Source organism: Symphalangus syndactylus, chromosome 8, assembly GCF_028878055.3.
Source record: "Symphalangus syndactylus isolate Jambi chromosome 8, NHGRI_mSymSyn1-v2.1_pri, whole genome shotgun sequence".
Classification (NCBI taxonomy): Eukaryota; Metazoa; Chordata; class Mammalia; order Primates; family Hylobatidae; genus Symphalangus; species Symphalangus syndactylus.
The window spans coordinates 42,780,688-42,796,536 of NC_072430.2; the positions used below are offsets into that span (position 1 = coordinate 42,780,688).

At 40.6% G+C, this 15,849-nt stretch overlaps 1 protein-coding gene across 8 annotated transcripts in view; it reads right to left on the reverse strand.

The window, feature by feature from the left end:
• Positions 1 to 15,849, reverse strand: part of LIN52 (lin-52 DREAM MuvB core complex component) — a 117,674-nt gene that overhangs the window by 74,162 nt on the left and 27,663 nt on the right. Inside the window, exon 6 of one of the 8 annotated variants that reach the window (XM_063644331.1) lies at positions 12,020 to 12,137. The exons of the other annotated variants lie outside the window; for them this stretch is intronic. Within the exon in view, the coding sequence (XP_063500401.1) occupies positions 12,020 to 12,137 (118 nt within the window). The remainder of the gene's footprint in view (positions 1 to 12,019; positions 12,138 to 15,849) is intronic. 8 annotated transcript variants of the gene reach the window in all.

The window sequence follows — 15,849 nt, forward strand, 5'->3', positions numbered from 1 at the left end:
GTAGAGACGGGGTTTCACCATGGTCTCGATCTCCTGACCTCGTGATCCGCCCGCCTCGGCCTCCCAAAGTGCTGGGATTACAAGTGTGAGCCACCGCGCCCGGCCTCATGCTCATTTCTTAATTGGGCTGTTTTTTTGTTGCTGAGTTCTAAGAGTTCTTTATTTATTCTGGATACTGGACCCTTATCAGAAATATAATTTGCAAAACTTTTCTCCCATTCTGTTGGTTGTCTTTTTGCTTTATTGATAATGCCCTTGGACACACAAAAGTTTTCAATTTTAATGAAGTTCAACTTATCTATGTCTCCTTTTGTTGTTTGTGCTTTTGGTATCATATCTAAACCCATGGTCACTTCTTTATCAAGAGCCTCTCAGCTTTTGCTTTTTTTTTTTTTTTTTTGAGACAGGGTCTTGCTCTGTCACCCAGGCTGGACTGCAGTGGTGCAATCTTGGCTCACTGCAACCTCCACCTCCCAGGCTCAAGTGATTCTCCAACCTCAGCCCCACTGAGTAGCTGGGATTATAGGTGCACATCACCATGGCCAGCTAATTTTGCATTTTTTGCAGAGATGGGGTTTCATCATGTTGCCCAGGCTGGTCTCAAATTCCTGAGCTCAAGCAATCCTCCCACCTCGGCCTTCCAAAGGTCTAGGGTTACAGGCATGAGCCACTGCACCTACCCAGAAGCCTCTTAGCTTTTACTGGCTCTTTGATTTTCTATAAAATTTTAAAATGAGCTTTCAAGTTTCAAGAAATTTTGGGGGATTATAATTTGAATTATATTAAATCCACAAATGTTTCTGGGAGAAACTGAATCTTTAAGATACTGAGCTTTCTAATCTACTTACAGTATTTATTCATATTCACTCATTTGGTCTTTTACAAAGGCTCTCCATGAAGTGTTATATAACTATAGAGGTCTTACATACATCATTCTGTAGATGTACTTCATCTTTATTACTGTCTGACATCTTAGATGGTATTTTTAATTTATTTTTATCTGTTTGTCTTGGATATAGAATTTGGTTGGTCTATTTATTTTGTTTCCAGGAACCTAGCTCAATTCTTTTTGATTCCAGTAACATATCTGAACATTACAATTTGGAAATGAATAAAGTCCATGATCATCTTGTAAAAAAAATAAATAAATAAAAATCCATGGCCAAATCCAAGATCATGAAGATTCATACTAAGCATTTTATAATCATCATCCAATTTAACTCTCTCAACAACTCATTAAGAGGCATTATTATTACCTTAATTTCACAGAAAAGGAAAATGAAACTCAGAGAGAGGTTATTTATCAAGTCAGTAAGTAGAACAGATCTACTTCCAATAACCAGGATCTCTGAAATCCCAGGGTAGTTTTCTTTATACTCACATGGCAACGTGCTTCTCTGGGGGATGAATGGGAGAACAGAAGTCATGGTCTTTGGTAACTTAATCTCAGAAGTAGCATTCCATCCCTTTTTTTTTTTTTTTTGAGGCGGAGTCTCGCTCTGCCGCCCAGACTGGAGTACAGTGGCGCAATCTCGGCTCACTGCAAGCTCCGCCTCCCAGGTTCATGCCATTATCCTGCCTCAGCCTCTCCAAGTAGCTGGGACTACAGGTGCCCGCCACCACGCCCGGCTAATTTTTTTTTTTGTATTTTTAGTAGAGACGGGGTTTCACCGTGGTCTCGATCTCCTGACCTCGTGATCCGCCCGCCTCGGCCTCCCAAAGTGCTGGGATTACAAGCGTGAGCCACCGCACCCGGCCTCCATCACTTTTACTATCATTAGGTCCAGCCCACCCTCAAGAGATGATTAAACAAGGGCACACTAGTAGCAAGGATCACTGGGGACCACCTTAGAGGGTGCCTACCATACCACAGTTCTATATTTAATATTACACATCCTCCTGGCTTCTCTCATCTATGGCTTTAAATAAAACCTATGGATTAAGGATCCAAATTCCCTGTGCTCTAGTATCTATTCAGTTGTCTCCTAGGTATTTATTTCCACCTAGATAGACTACAGATACACTTATAAATGAACTCCCGAATCTTTCTTCTCAAAGATCTTCTTCTTCCTATATACACCTAAGCTAGAAACCTAAGAATTGTTCTTGGTTCCTCATTCTTACTGCCCAGGACTTCCCAACCCCAATATATCCAATCAGTCACTAAAACTTTCCATTCTCCTACCAGGATTTATAGAACCCATCCTTTATGCTCCAGTCGTATTTCTACTTAGTTCAAGGGCTTACCATTTTAGTCTAGCTTACTAAAGGAATCTAACTCATCTCCCTGTTGCTATTTTCATTCCTCACCAATCTACCTTCTACTATGTTAGCAAAGTGACCTAAGAATGTAAATATGATCAGATGTCTACTATGCTTAAAATTTCTGATATGCTGTTCATAAGAATAACAACAGTTTTTAAGAACTTATTAAGATCCAGACAGTGAGCTAAGAGTTTTATAAATAAGGCTGTATCAAATCATCAAAATAATACTCTAAGGCAACAAATCTCAAAGTGTGGTCAGGTAACACCTGCAGATGCTGGGCTCGCCATACTTCTTTTGGGGGTCCACTAGGTCAAAACTGTTTTTTTTTTGTTTTTGTTTGTTTGTTTTGTTTTTTTGAGACAGAGTCTCACTCTGTCACTCAGGCTGGAGTGCAGTAGCACATGATCTTGGCTCACTACAACCTCTGCCTCCCAGGTTCAAGCAATTCTCCTACCTCAGCCTCCCAAGTAGTTGGGATTACAGGTGCCCGCCACCACACCCAGCTAATTTTTATATTTTTAGTAGAGACAGGTTTCACCATGTTGGTCAGGCTGATCTCAAACTCCTGACCTCAAGTGATCTGCCCATCTTGGCCTCCTAAAGTACTGGGATTACAGGTGTGAGCCACTGCACCCAGACAGGTAAAAACTATTTGTATAATACTAAGATGCTCTTTTCACTCATTCTCTCACAAGTGTACAGTGAAGTTTTCTAGAGCCTAAAATATCCTAACATATTTTAAATAAAATAGAAAAAAAGAATACTACAACGAATAATCATATACTCTTCACCTGTTCACCAACTGTTAACATTACACACTTGCTTCATCTATTTATATTTTTAAATTTTGTTGTTTTATTCCTGAGCTATCTGAGAGCTAGCTGCAGACACCATGATACTTCATCCCTAAATACTTCAGCATTATTTCCTAAGAACAAGGATATTCTCCTACATAGCTACAATATAATTAACAAACTCAAAAAATTTAACTCAATACAATTATCTGATTTTCAATCCATAATAAAATGTCTCCAATTTGAACAGAAGTTTTAAATTTTACTACAGTTAGGTTTAGCAATATTCTCCTTTTTGGTTAATGACACTCCTGTTCTTTTAATTTGGGTTATAATAATGTCAAAGCTGTAGCATCTTAGAAATAAAATACTACATTACTAGTGTGAATTCTTTTCTTCCTCAACCTCTTCTCCTCATGGGAATATGAGAATATTGTTATTGGTTACATGATAAATAAAAATTCCAGTGGAGAAAGTGAAGGTGTGTTTGAGACTAGCCTGTCCAACATGGTGAAACCCCGTCTCTACTAAAAATCCAAAAATTAGCCGTGCGTGGTGTGTGCGCCTGTAATCCCAGCTACTCGGGAGGCTGAGGCAGGAGAATCGCTTGAACCCGGGAGGCAGAGGTTGCAGTGAGTCGAGATGGCGCCACTGCACCCCAGCCTGGGTGACAGAGTGAGACTCCGTCTTAAAAAAAAAAAAAAGAAAGTGAAGGTGTGTTTTCCTCTTTCCTTAACTCACTGGTTTCTTGATTTGATGTGTAAGTTTTCTGACAACCTTGCTGAGTGATACATTTTTTTTTTTTTTTTTTTTTTTTGAGATGGAGTCTCGCTCTGTCGCCCAGGCTGGAGTGCAGTGGCGCAATCTCGGCTCACTGCAAGCTCCGCCTCCCGGGTTCACGCCATTCTCCTGCCTCAGCCTCTCCGAGTAGCTGGGACTACAGGCGCCCGCCACCACGCCCGGCTAATTTTTTGTATTTTTTAGTAGAGACGGGGTTTCACTGTGTTAGCCAGGATGGCCTCGATCTCCCGACCTCGTGATCCGCCCGCCTCGGCCTCCCAAAGTGCTGGGATTACAAGCGTGAGCCACCGCGCCCGGCCTGAGTGATACATTTTTAAATGTATTACCATCATTATTTGAAAATTTTTGGAAAACCACTTTCCTAGAAAAACCAAAGCATCTTTAACTATTTGCTGACTAACTTGGGCACTATGTGATAAAAGCATTTGCAATAATGACTTCACTATTCAGTTGATGCATTAAAATATCTTAGAATTGGAAAGGAACGAATAAGGAAAATTTTAGTCTCACATTAGTCATTAAAACTTGCATCACTTACTTATGAAATCAATAGATGAAATCTGTTTGAACATGCATGAAAATCATTATGGCTAGTGGTATAAGAAATACAGAGTAAATCAATAATATAGAATGGAAACAGCAGATCTAAGCAATGGAGAATTGCTGAATAGAGAAAAGTTGTTTGGGTGGGGACAGGGAAACCTCTGGGAATTATACGGGAGCCACTGATTTCTGTTGGGTTATAATGATTTAGGTCAATGCTCTGCTGATAGAATTTACAACTTGATTCCAAGGGGAAAATCTACCCTGTATAGTTTATTTTTAGAAACAGTTGTGCCTACTACATGGTTTTTTTTTTTTTGGAATAGTTTTAAGCTTTTTTTCTTTTTTTGAGACAGGGTCTCCCTACGTTACCTAGGCTGGACTCAAACTTCTGGGCTCAAATGATCCTTTCACCTCAGCATCCAGAGTAGCTGAAACTACAGGTGCATACCACTGAGCCTGGCTTGAAACTTTTTTTTTTCTTGAGACAGAGTCTCGCTCTGTTGCCCAGGCTGGAATGCAGTAGCTCACTGCAACCTCCTCCTGGGTTCAAGTGATTCTCCTGTCTCAGCCTCCCGAGTAGCTGGGACTACAGGCACACGCCACCACGCCTAGCTAATTTTTTTTTTTTTTTTTGAAAGGGAGTCTCACTCTGTTGCCCAGGCTGGAGTGCAATGGCACGATCTCGGCTCACTGAAACCTCTGCCTCCCAGGTTTAAGCGATTCTCCTGCCTCAACCTCCTGAGTAGCTGGGATTACAGGCACCCACCACCACGCCCGGCTAATTTTTGTATTTTTAGTAGAGACGGGGTTTCACAATGCTGGCCAGGATGGTCTCGAACTCCTGACCTCAGGTGATCTGCCCACCTCGGCCTCCCGAAGTGCTGGGATTACAGGCGTGAGCCACCACGCCTGGCCTACTTTTTGTATTTTTAGTAGAGACAGGATTTCACCATATTGGTCAGGCTGGTCTCGAACTCTTGACCTTAGGTGATCCACCGGCCTTGGCCTCCCAAAGTGCTGGGATTACAGGTGTGAGCCACCGTGCCTGGCCAAAACTTTTTTAAAGATTTCAAATTTCAACAAATAAAAAGTTGGAGGAAAAAACTCTCTGGTTCATTAAAACATACCATTAAGAAAATTAAAAGGGAAGCTACAAAGTGGAATATTTGCGATTTATGTGACTGACAAAGGGTGGATATCCAGAATACATAAACAATACTTACAAATCGTTTTTTTAAAGACTGATAATCCAAACCAGGCTCAGTGGCTCATGCCTGTAATCCCAGCACTTTGGGAGGCCAAGGCAGGCAGATCACCTGAGGTTATGAGTTTGAGACCAGCCTGGCCAACAAGGTGAAACCCCGTCTCTACTAAAAATACAAAAATTAGGCACACGTGGTAGCGTGCACCTGTAATTCCAGCTACTCGGGAGGCTGAGGCAGGAGAATCGCTTGAACCCAGGAGGTAGAGGTTGCAGTGAACTGAGATCGTGCCATTGCACTCCAGCCCCTGGGCGACAAGAGTGAAACTCCATCTAAAAAAAAAAAAAAAAAAAAAAAAAAGAATGATAATCCAGTTTTTAAAGATGGGCAATGGGCAAGAGACACTAATAAGGACGTCACAAAAGATATTATCCAAATGGCCAATAAACATACGAAAAGGTGCTCAACCTCATTAGTCATTAAGGAAATGCAAATTAAAACTACATTAAGATACCATTTACTAGAATGGCTAGAAGTTAAAAGACTGAGAATATACCTGTTGGTAGGGACTTGGAGCAACTGAAATTGCTGATAGGCTTGTAAATTGATACAACCACTTTGGAAAACTATTAATATTTGGAAGTACCTACTAAAGCTAAATATACATATACCCCTATGATCTAGCAATTCCATTTCCTAGTTACATATCCAATGAAAATGCATGTACCAGCTGGGTGCAGTGGCTCATGCCTGTAATCCCAGCACTTTGGGAGGCTGAGGCGGGTGAATCACGAGGTCAGGAGATCGAGAGACCATCCTAGCTAACACGGTGAAACCCTGTCTCTACTAAAAATAAAAAAAAAATTAGCTGGGCGTGGTGGTGGGAGCCTGTAGTCCTAGCTATTCGGGAGGCTAAGGCAGGAGAATGGCATGAACCCAGGAGGCGGAGCTTGCAGTGAGCCAAGATGGTGCCACTGCACTCCAGCCTGGGCAACAGAGCAAGACTCTGTCTCAAAAAAAAGAAAGAAAGAAAATGCATGTACCAAAAAAAGATATATATCAAAAATACTAACAGTATTTATTTGTAATAACCAAAAGCTGGAAATAGTCCAAATGTCCATCATTAGTAGAACGAGGAAATAAATCGTGGTAACTTCTTACAATGAAATACTGTATAGCAATGGGAGAAAACCCAAATGATATGGCCGATGTCATAATTTAAACGCTGATCAAAATAAATATTATATAGCAATGGGAGAAAACCCAAATGATATGGCCAATGCCATAATTTAAATGCTGATCAAAAGAAGTCAGACACAAAAGAGTACGTGATTTGTTATTCCATTTACATAAAGTTCAAAGATAAAATTATTCTATGACAGTGTAAGTCACAGTAATGCTTTGAGAGGAAGGGGCAAGTAGGGACTAGAAGGGGCACAAAGGAGATTTTGTATTTATATACTAGAAAGGTGTTTTGTTTCGAGATAGGGTCTCTCACTCCTGTCACCCAGGCTGGAGTACAATGGGTTCACTCCAGCCTTGACTTCCCAGGTTCAGGTGATCCTCCCAACTCAGCCTCCCAAGTAGCTGGGACTACAGGTGTACACCAGCAGGCCTGGCTAATTTTTGTATTTTTTGTAGAGACTGGATTTTATCATGTTGCCCAGGCTGGTCTGGAACTCCTGAGCTCAAGTGATCTGCCAGCCTCAGCCTCCCAAAGTGCTGGGATCACAGGCATGAGCCACAGCACCAGGCGCAACGTTCTGTATCTTGATCTGTTTTGACCAATGGTTACAGGGGAGTGTTAATTTTATGAAAATTCATTGAGCTGTACATTATAATTTGTGTGCTTTTCTTTATATACATTATACTTCAATGTTAAAGCTGATAAAGAACAAAAAATGATGGGACAGTAGAATATTTTTATATTCTGAATCAGATTGAATTCTCATTTTAGCTCTTTCCTCTCTTTATTTACTTATTTTGTGAGACAGGGTCTCACTCTGTCATCCAGACTGGAATGCAGTGGCATGATCATAGCTCACTGCAGTCTCAAACTCCTGGGCTCAGGTGATCCTCCCACCTCAGCCTCCCCAGTGGTTGGAACTACAGGAATTCTCAGCTTGCCCAGCTCTCTTTTCTCTTTTTATTCAATATCCAAAACTTCAACCTATCAGATTCAACTATCTGCTCAAAGGACGTCTTTACCGTAATCCAACCATTCAGTCTTAATCATGTCCTCCTACAATAGAGTCAGTCAAATACAACTACACCTGAGAAAACAAATCATTACTTCTATTTTATTTTTCAAATTTTTTTCGGTTATACCAAACCGAAAAGTAACAAGCTTTTAGTTTAGACTTAACAGTTAGAGATACTTCTCTTATACATATGCCAAAGTCATTATTTCTCCAGATTTCCTGTGACAAAGTATTTTGTGATCATTTATAAATTCCCATGCACTATCACTACCCTTCCAGATCATATTATCAACACAAACCAGTGGAAAGAACCAGAAAGAAATAAAGAAATGGGTACTACATTTGAAATACAAAAACACTCCTTATTTTGTTGAAATTTCTAGAACATCAATAACTAAAGAACAAACAAAAACAAAAAATGCCAATTTATTTCCCCATGGGCAGAAACAGTCATTCTTAAACCCAAAGCCTGGAAAGAAACTGAACTCCTATGAACACTTTTGTAATCACTTAGTTCTCATCACCTCTTTGTTATACAAAAATGACTTTCAAAGCACCCCAAAAAAAAAAAAAAAATCCAGGTCCATTTCACCTCTCAGCCAAACAGCTGCAGTTCTATTTAAGATTGACAGATATTCCAAATGGTTCTTTGCTCCTACTGAGTACTTAATACTAAGAGTTCACAGTTCTCCAACTACAGTGAAGACAGCCCGAAAACATAAAGTAACATCTTGGCCAACATTTGCTTAAGAAAATATGCTTCTTTGGCCAACTAAGTCATCTCTTGCCCATGACCCAACAGCCTACCATTTTTTTTGCTCTCAATTCCTACTTATGCAAGGACATCCTAAGTATAGGAAACGAGGTATGTATGGGAAACATTCACCTTGCTATTTATCACTTGTATAAACTGATCAATTGTTGTTAATGGATCTACTCATTTTTATTTAGAAACAGTCCACAGAAGAGCTCAAAAATTTAACTGCCTAGAAAATTCAGAGATTTAAGTACAATTTTGTTTCTAAAATGGCATACAACTTTTCCTTATTTTTTTAAGTAGTATTTTTTCCTATTCAACAGACTAGAATGCGTTTTTGTTAATTTGGAAAATTCAGAAAATTTTAAAAACCACTCAAGATAGTCATTAAAACATACTGGTGCATTTCCTTCCAGCCATTTGTCTATGTGCATGCTCTCAAAAGAAAAAAAAAAAAAAAACACCTGCTGTAAAATTGTATGTTCTGCATTTTGTCACTTGCTATTATCCTTATATATAATGAATACCTTTCTGTCATGAAATGCCCTTTAGTGCTTTTTTTTGTTTTATTTTTTTTTTAGAGACATAGTCTTACTTTGTCACCCAGGCTGGAGTGCAGTGGCACAATCTCGGCAGCTCACTGCAAGCTCCACCTCCCAGGTTCAAGTGATTCTCCTGCTTCAGTCTCCAGAGTAGCTGGGATTACAGGTATCCACCACTATGAGCGACTAATTTTTGTATTTTTAGTAGAGACGGGGTTTCACCAGCTTGGCCAGGCTGGTCTCAAACTCCTGACCTCAAGTGATCTGCCTACCTTGGCCTCTCAAAGTGCTGGGATTACAGGCGTAAGCCACCGTGGCCAGCCCCTTTAATGTTTTTTAATGACTACATTGTATTCTACTGTATGGGTAACAGTATAGTTCACCTGGTATTTCCCAAATGTTGAACTTTGTTTTATTATGTATTTTTTTTTTATTTTTTGAGACAGAGTCTCACTCTGTTGCCCAGGTTGGAGTGCAGTGGCTTAATCTTGGCCCACTATAACCTCCACTTCCTGGGTTCAAGCAATTCTCATGCCTCAGTCTCCCCAGTAGCTGAGACCACAGGCATGTGCCACCACACCCGGTTAATTTTTGTACTTTTAGTAGAGACAGGGTTTCACCATGTTGGCCAGGGTGGTCTCAAACTCCCGACCTCAGGTGATCTGCCCGCCTTGGCCTCCCAAAGTGCTGGGATTATGGCATGAGCCACCATGCCTGGCCCATTTTATTTATCATACTTTCTGCAGAATTATATGGAATGCTACTTTGAAACCAACACCATCCAAATTTAATTTATACTCTGCCTACTCTCCTCTCCCCTTCCCCTACAAAAAATCAGAAGAGAATAAAACACCACAAGCATTTTATGGTAAAATCCTCTTTGTGTGTAAAGCCATTTCAGAGGCAATGTTGGGTTTATGAAATAACTTGACTAATGGATAAAAGATTTGAATGTTTACAAGCCTTAAAGGTAATTTGAAGATTGTATATCCTAATTTGTTAACCAAGGGAAAAATGAGAAATAATGGCATGGTTTACTTCACATTATCATAAAACATTTCAAAAAAACAAAATACTTAAGGCTGACAATTTCTAATTAAGAATAACCACGATCCCTTCAAAGTGGAGTTCCTAGATTTTATGCTGTAACCTAAATAGGTGCAAAGCTAATGACCATGGCAAGATGGTAAAGTAATGCATAAAACAAAGAAAACAAGGATAAGTTTCCATCGGTATTTGCAATGCAGATTTCAACACAGTCTTTGGGGTGCTATTGAATCAAGTTCTCTGGCTTTATTTTTCAGGTTAAAATAATTTAAATTTATACTTTCTTGAACTTCCAGCCCTCATCAACAGATAGGATCAAGAAACATGAGGCCGGGCGCGGTGGCTCACGCTTGTAATCCCAGCACTTTGGGAGGCAGAGGCGGGCAGATCACGAGGTCAGGAGATCGAGACCACGGTGAAACCCCGTCTCTATTAAAAATACAAAAAAATTAGCCGGGCGTAGTGGCGGGCGCCTGTAGTCCCAGCTACTCGGAGAGGCTGAGGCAGGAGAATGGCGTGAACCCGGGAGGCAGAGCTTGCAGTGAGCCGAGATTGCGCCACTGCACTCCAGCCTGGGCGACAGAGCGAGACTCCGTCTCAAAAAAAAAAAAAAAAGGAAACATGAAAAAAACGTTCACCTTCACAATAGAAGAAATGAACATTAGAACAAGACATTAATATTTTGCCTATCAAGTTGGCAATGACTTTAAATAATTATAATACTTGTTATTAGCAAGGATATGGAGTTGGGGAGTACCTTTTTGGAAGATAATTTGGCAGTCTGTTTCCCTCTCAATCACTAATCTCCAATTGCACGTAAATTGCAGTCATAACACCTAACGGAGTTATCCCAGTGCTAATATAATCCAATGTCGCTTATTTAAAACATGAGCAACAACAAATATTTTGGACCAATTCCTGTTACTTCAGATTTAAACTTCTGAAACTTTTTTCCAGTTAGCAAAGAATTGGATGTCTACTGTATAGAGAGGCCATAACAACTTTTTAAACTTGTAGGAAAGTTCAGGAAAAGTTCATAGGTAGGAACCGAATGAAAAAGCACTACTGTGGAAGAAAATTATACAAAAGTCAGTCATTCTACTTAGCAGCCTAATGACCAGCCAAAGAAAATACGGACTTCACAAGTCAACTTCTGAAGTTATGTATATCCTATTTCACATATTGATTTCTTTGAGATCAAATAACTCACCATTCACTATCTAAAACATTACCTGTTGCCTAGGTAATATGACTGAACTAGACATCTTATTAATAACACTAACCTCTAGCCTCTACAAATGACATTTACTTATTTCTAAGAAAATAAAGATGCCTGCCTACAAACGAGCAAGTAAAAGAATTATGTGATTTTTGTTGTTGTTGTTGTTGTTAAGCAGGCATCTAGCCTCCTTCTGACTTCCCTGTCATTAATTAGGCTAAAACATCACGGTGAGCTCTAATTTCAGCTTATCCCATAACATCCTCATCCAGACATTTACCTACTCCTAAAAATTCCAAATCTGAAAAATCTATTGTCAGTGCACTTCTTCCCATTCTCACTGCCATCATCCATTCAAGCTCTCAATCCTTCACCCTGGATTCCCACTGTAACTTCCTGCTTCCTGTCTCTACCATCCTGTGCACCAATGCCTCCTAAAGGTGTGTATCTTTCCTATTCAAAAATCTTCAGTGGTAGAACTTCTAATGACACAGGAAAATGCTTAAGATAGAATAAAATTTTTTAAAGCACAAGTTAAAACTACACACACACACACACACACAGAGACACAGACACACACACACACACACCAATCTCAGTTATATTAAAAAAGCATTTCTGGCTGGGTGCTGTGGCTCACGCCTGTAGTCCCACCTACTTGGGAAGCTGAGGTGGGGGACTCGCTTGAGCCCAAGAGGTAGGGGTTGCAGTGAGCCAAGATCGCACCATTGCACTCCAGCCTGGGTGACAGAGGGAGACCCTGTCTCAAAAAAAGAAAAGAAAAAAGAAAAAGAAAAGAAAAAAGCATTATCTGTGTACATGGTACATGAATGGATGCAAGTATACATATAAACACACACATAGACACATAAAGGGACTAAAAGTGGGGCCAGGAAACACATGAAATGTTAATAGTGGTTATCTCTCAGTGGTAAGGCTATGGTTTGTTGGTGGTTTCCTTTTTTTTACTTTCTTCTTTATTTTTACAATAAAAAAGAATTGTAGTAAAATCTCTTTTAGTAAAGGGTCTCCCCAAACCATCTATAATGCACACAGTTAATTTGACAGCATTAAGATACTTTTTAAAGAACATTTCACATGCTCCCTACTACCACTGAGTATAACTCCTTGACCCCTGGAGTTCAAGGCCCTCCTCAGTCTGGCCCCTCTATCTCCTTCTTAGTCTTAGTCATTATGAGACCTAACATAACCTGGGGTCTAGATTCAACCACTCACACCGTTCCTTGAGCAGAGCTGTTGCTTTCAAATTCTGTAGCATTCACTCTACCTAGAATATGCTCCCTTTCCATTTCTACCCATCTTTGTGTTCTTTAAGGTTTTCTTTCCTTCCTTCCTTTTTTTTTTTTTTTTGAGACAGAGTCTTGCTCTGTTACCCAGGCTGGAGTGCAGTGGCATCATCTCAGTTCACTGCAACCTCTGCCTCCCAGACTCAAGTCATTCTCCTGCCTCAACATCCCAGGTAGCTGAGATTACAGGCGCCCGCCACCATGCCTGGCTAATTTTTGTATTTTTAGTAGAGGAGGGGTTTCACCATGTTGGCCAGGCTGGTCTCAAACTCCTGGCCTCAGGTGATCACCCAACTCGGCCTTCCAAAGTGCTGGGATTACAGGCATAAGCCACCGCACCTGGCCAGGTTTATTTTCAATGTTCCAGAAATTGCAAATATTACCACACTCATTTCCCTTGTCTATAACAGACATCACTAATTGCCTTCTCCTCTGAATCTAGGCTCCCTCTCAAAATCCTTCTCAATTCAATGGTCCTAGGCAGGTCTTACTAAATAAAATGAAACTTATCTGCCACTCCTGTAGCAATCTAATGCAATTGCCTCTTCTCCCCCATCCATATAGTTCTTTGTACTCTCATAGAGCTTTTCTCCTCTATATTTTTTTAAGAATCATTTACCTTAGTTGTCTTATCTTCCTTTCCTACTAGATTTTAATCTACAAGAGGGCAGTAATTATCTTCCTATCCCCTACATAGCCTTGTATGAAGTAGTCACCCAAACAGTTGCTGAACAGGACACTTCATTCTTTTGCTATTCAAAATAGCTAAATATTTGAAAGCTTTATTTTAAAACAATTAAATTTTTCTTGAAGGACTAATTAGTCCAATGTAGTTTCATCAACTTTAGCTAACATTCCTGTTTAATGTAATAGAGCATTGCCGGATACCACATGAAAACCAACAGAGTCCAAGGATACAAGATAAGCCACTGGTAGGGGAAATTATTGAGACAAGAGAACTTTACCCATTTTTAGGGTCTTATATGCAGATATAAAAGCTATTGAATTAACTACATTTTTAGAATTTTTTTCTACTAAGTGGGAGAATCGCTTGAACCGGAGGCAGAGATTGCAGTGAGCCGAGATTGTGCTGCTACACTCCAGCCTGGGCAACAGACAGAAACCCTGTCTCAAAAAAAAAATTAAAAAAAAAAAAAAAGAAAAAGGAAATATGTAAAAAAAGATGAAGAGATAAAAAAGAAAAACAAAAAGCTAAAAATAAAAATCAACAAGGTATCAACAAAATTAGGCAAGTAGTCTGGTAAAAATCACAAGAAGAGGCCAGGCGCCATGGCTCATGCCTGTAATCCCAGCACTTTGGGAGGCCAAGGCGGGCGGATCACCTGAGGTCAGGAGTTCAAGACCAGCCTGACCAACATGGAGAAACCCCATCTCTACTAAAAATACAAAATTAGCCTGGCGTGGTGGCGCATGCATGTAATCCCAGCTACTCGGGAGGCTGAAGCAGGAGAACAGCTTGAACTGGGGAGGTGGAGGTTGCGGTGAGCTGAGATCACGCCATTGCACTCCAGCCTGGGCGACAAGAGCAAAACTCCATCTCAAAACAAAAAAGAAAAAAGAAAAAAAGAATAAAAATCACAACAAGTTTTTACATAGATCAAAAATCCAGTTCAAGAGATGTGGGTAGTCTTTCTGTTAGTGGTACAGAAAGACTGATGCTGCCATCTAGAGGTTAAAGGCTAGATGATTTTTCTCCTCAGTCAAGGACTATTAATTTAGTTCTATGAGAAGTAGGACTTAATAGGCCTAATAAGGGAAGCCAGACAAATAATTCTGATGTCAGCCCACAAAAATAAATAAATAAATAGATAAATAAATAAATAAATACATAAATAAATAAAATACACAGGGGCAGGGCACGGTGGCTCACACCTATAATCCCAGCGCTTTGGGAGGCTGAGGCAGGAGGATTGCTTGAGCCTAGGATGAGGCCAGCCTGGGCAACACAGGGAGACTCCATCTCTACAAAATAAAAATTAAAAAAAAAATCAGTCAGGCATGGTGGCACTCTCCTGTGGTTCCAGCTACTTGAGAGGCTGGGCTGGGAGGATTGCTTGAACCTGGGAGGTCAAGACTTCAGTGAGCTATGACTGCACCACCACACTCTAGCCTGGGCAACAGAGACCCTGTCTCCAAAAAAACAAAAAGGTATAAGAATCACAGTTATACCCTCCCTTCCCTCCTTTATATATTAAAATTACAAATCAAAAGAACTGTTTAGAATTTTATCTAGATGGGAAACAACTTCTAAATGTAAATGATCACTTTTTTGCAAATCACATGCCCAGAGGGTGGAGAAGTCTAGTACCACAGGCTAGTGCTGTGGAAACTTCTGCTTCTTGAAAGCAGTTTTTCTTAGTTACTACTATCAAATAAAATACCAAATAGTAAAGTTGTATAGACAACTTCATCAATGTAGATTAATGGGATAAAGTATTAAGTTTTGAATGGGGACATCTTAATCTTTTTTTTTTTTTTTTTGAGATGGAGTCTCACTCTGTCGCCCGGGCTGGAGTGCAGTGGCGCAATCTCGGCTCACTGCAAGCTCCGCCTCCCAGGTTCACGCCATTCTCCTGCCTCAGCCTCCCAAGTAGCTGGGACTACAGGTGCCCACCACCATGCCCAGCTAACTTTTTTTGTATTTTTAGTAGAGACGGGGTTTCACTGTGTTAGCCAGGATGGTCTCGATCTCCTGACCTCGTGATCTGCCCGCCTTGGCCTCCCAAAGTGCTGGGATTGCAGGCGTGAGGCACCATGCCTGGTCTCCTTTTTTTGGGGGGGGATGGAGTCTTGGTCTGTCACCCAGGCTGGAGTGCAGTGGCATGATCTCGGCTCACTGCAACCTCTGCCTCCCAGGTTCAAGCGATTCTCCTGCCTCAGCCTCCCGAGTACCTGGGACTATGGGCGTGCGCCACCATGCCCAGCTAATTTTTGTATTTTTGTAGAGACAAGGTTTTACCACGTTGGCCAGGCTGGTCTCAAACTCCTGACCTCAGGTGATCTGCCCGCCTCAGCCTCCCAAAGTGCTAGGATTACAAGCGTGAGCCACCACACTGGCCTTAATCTTTTTCTTTTAGAGATGGGGTCTTGGTTTTGTTGCCCAGGCTGATTACAAACTCTTGGCTTCAAGCAATCTTCCCCCCT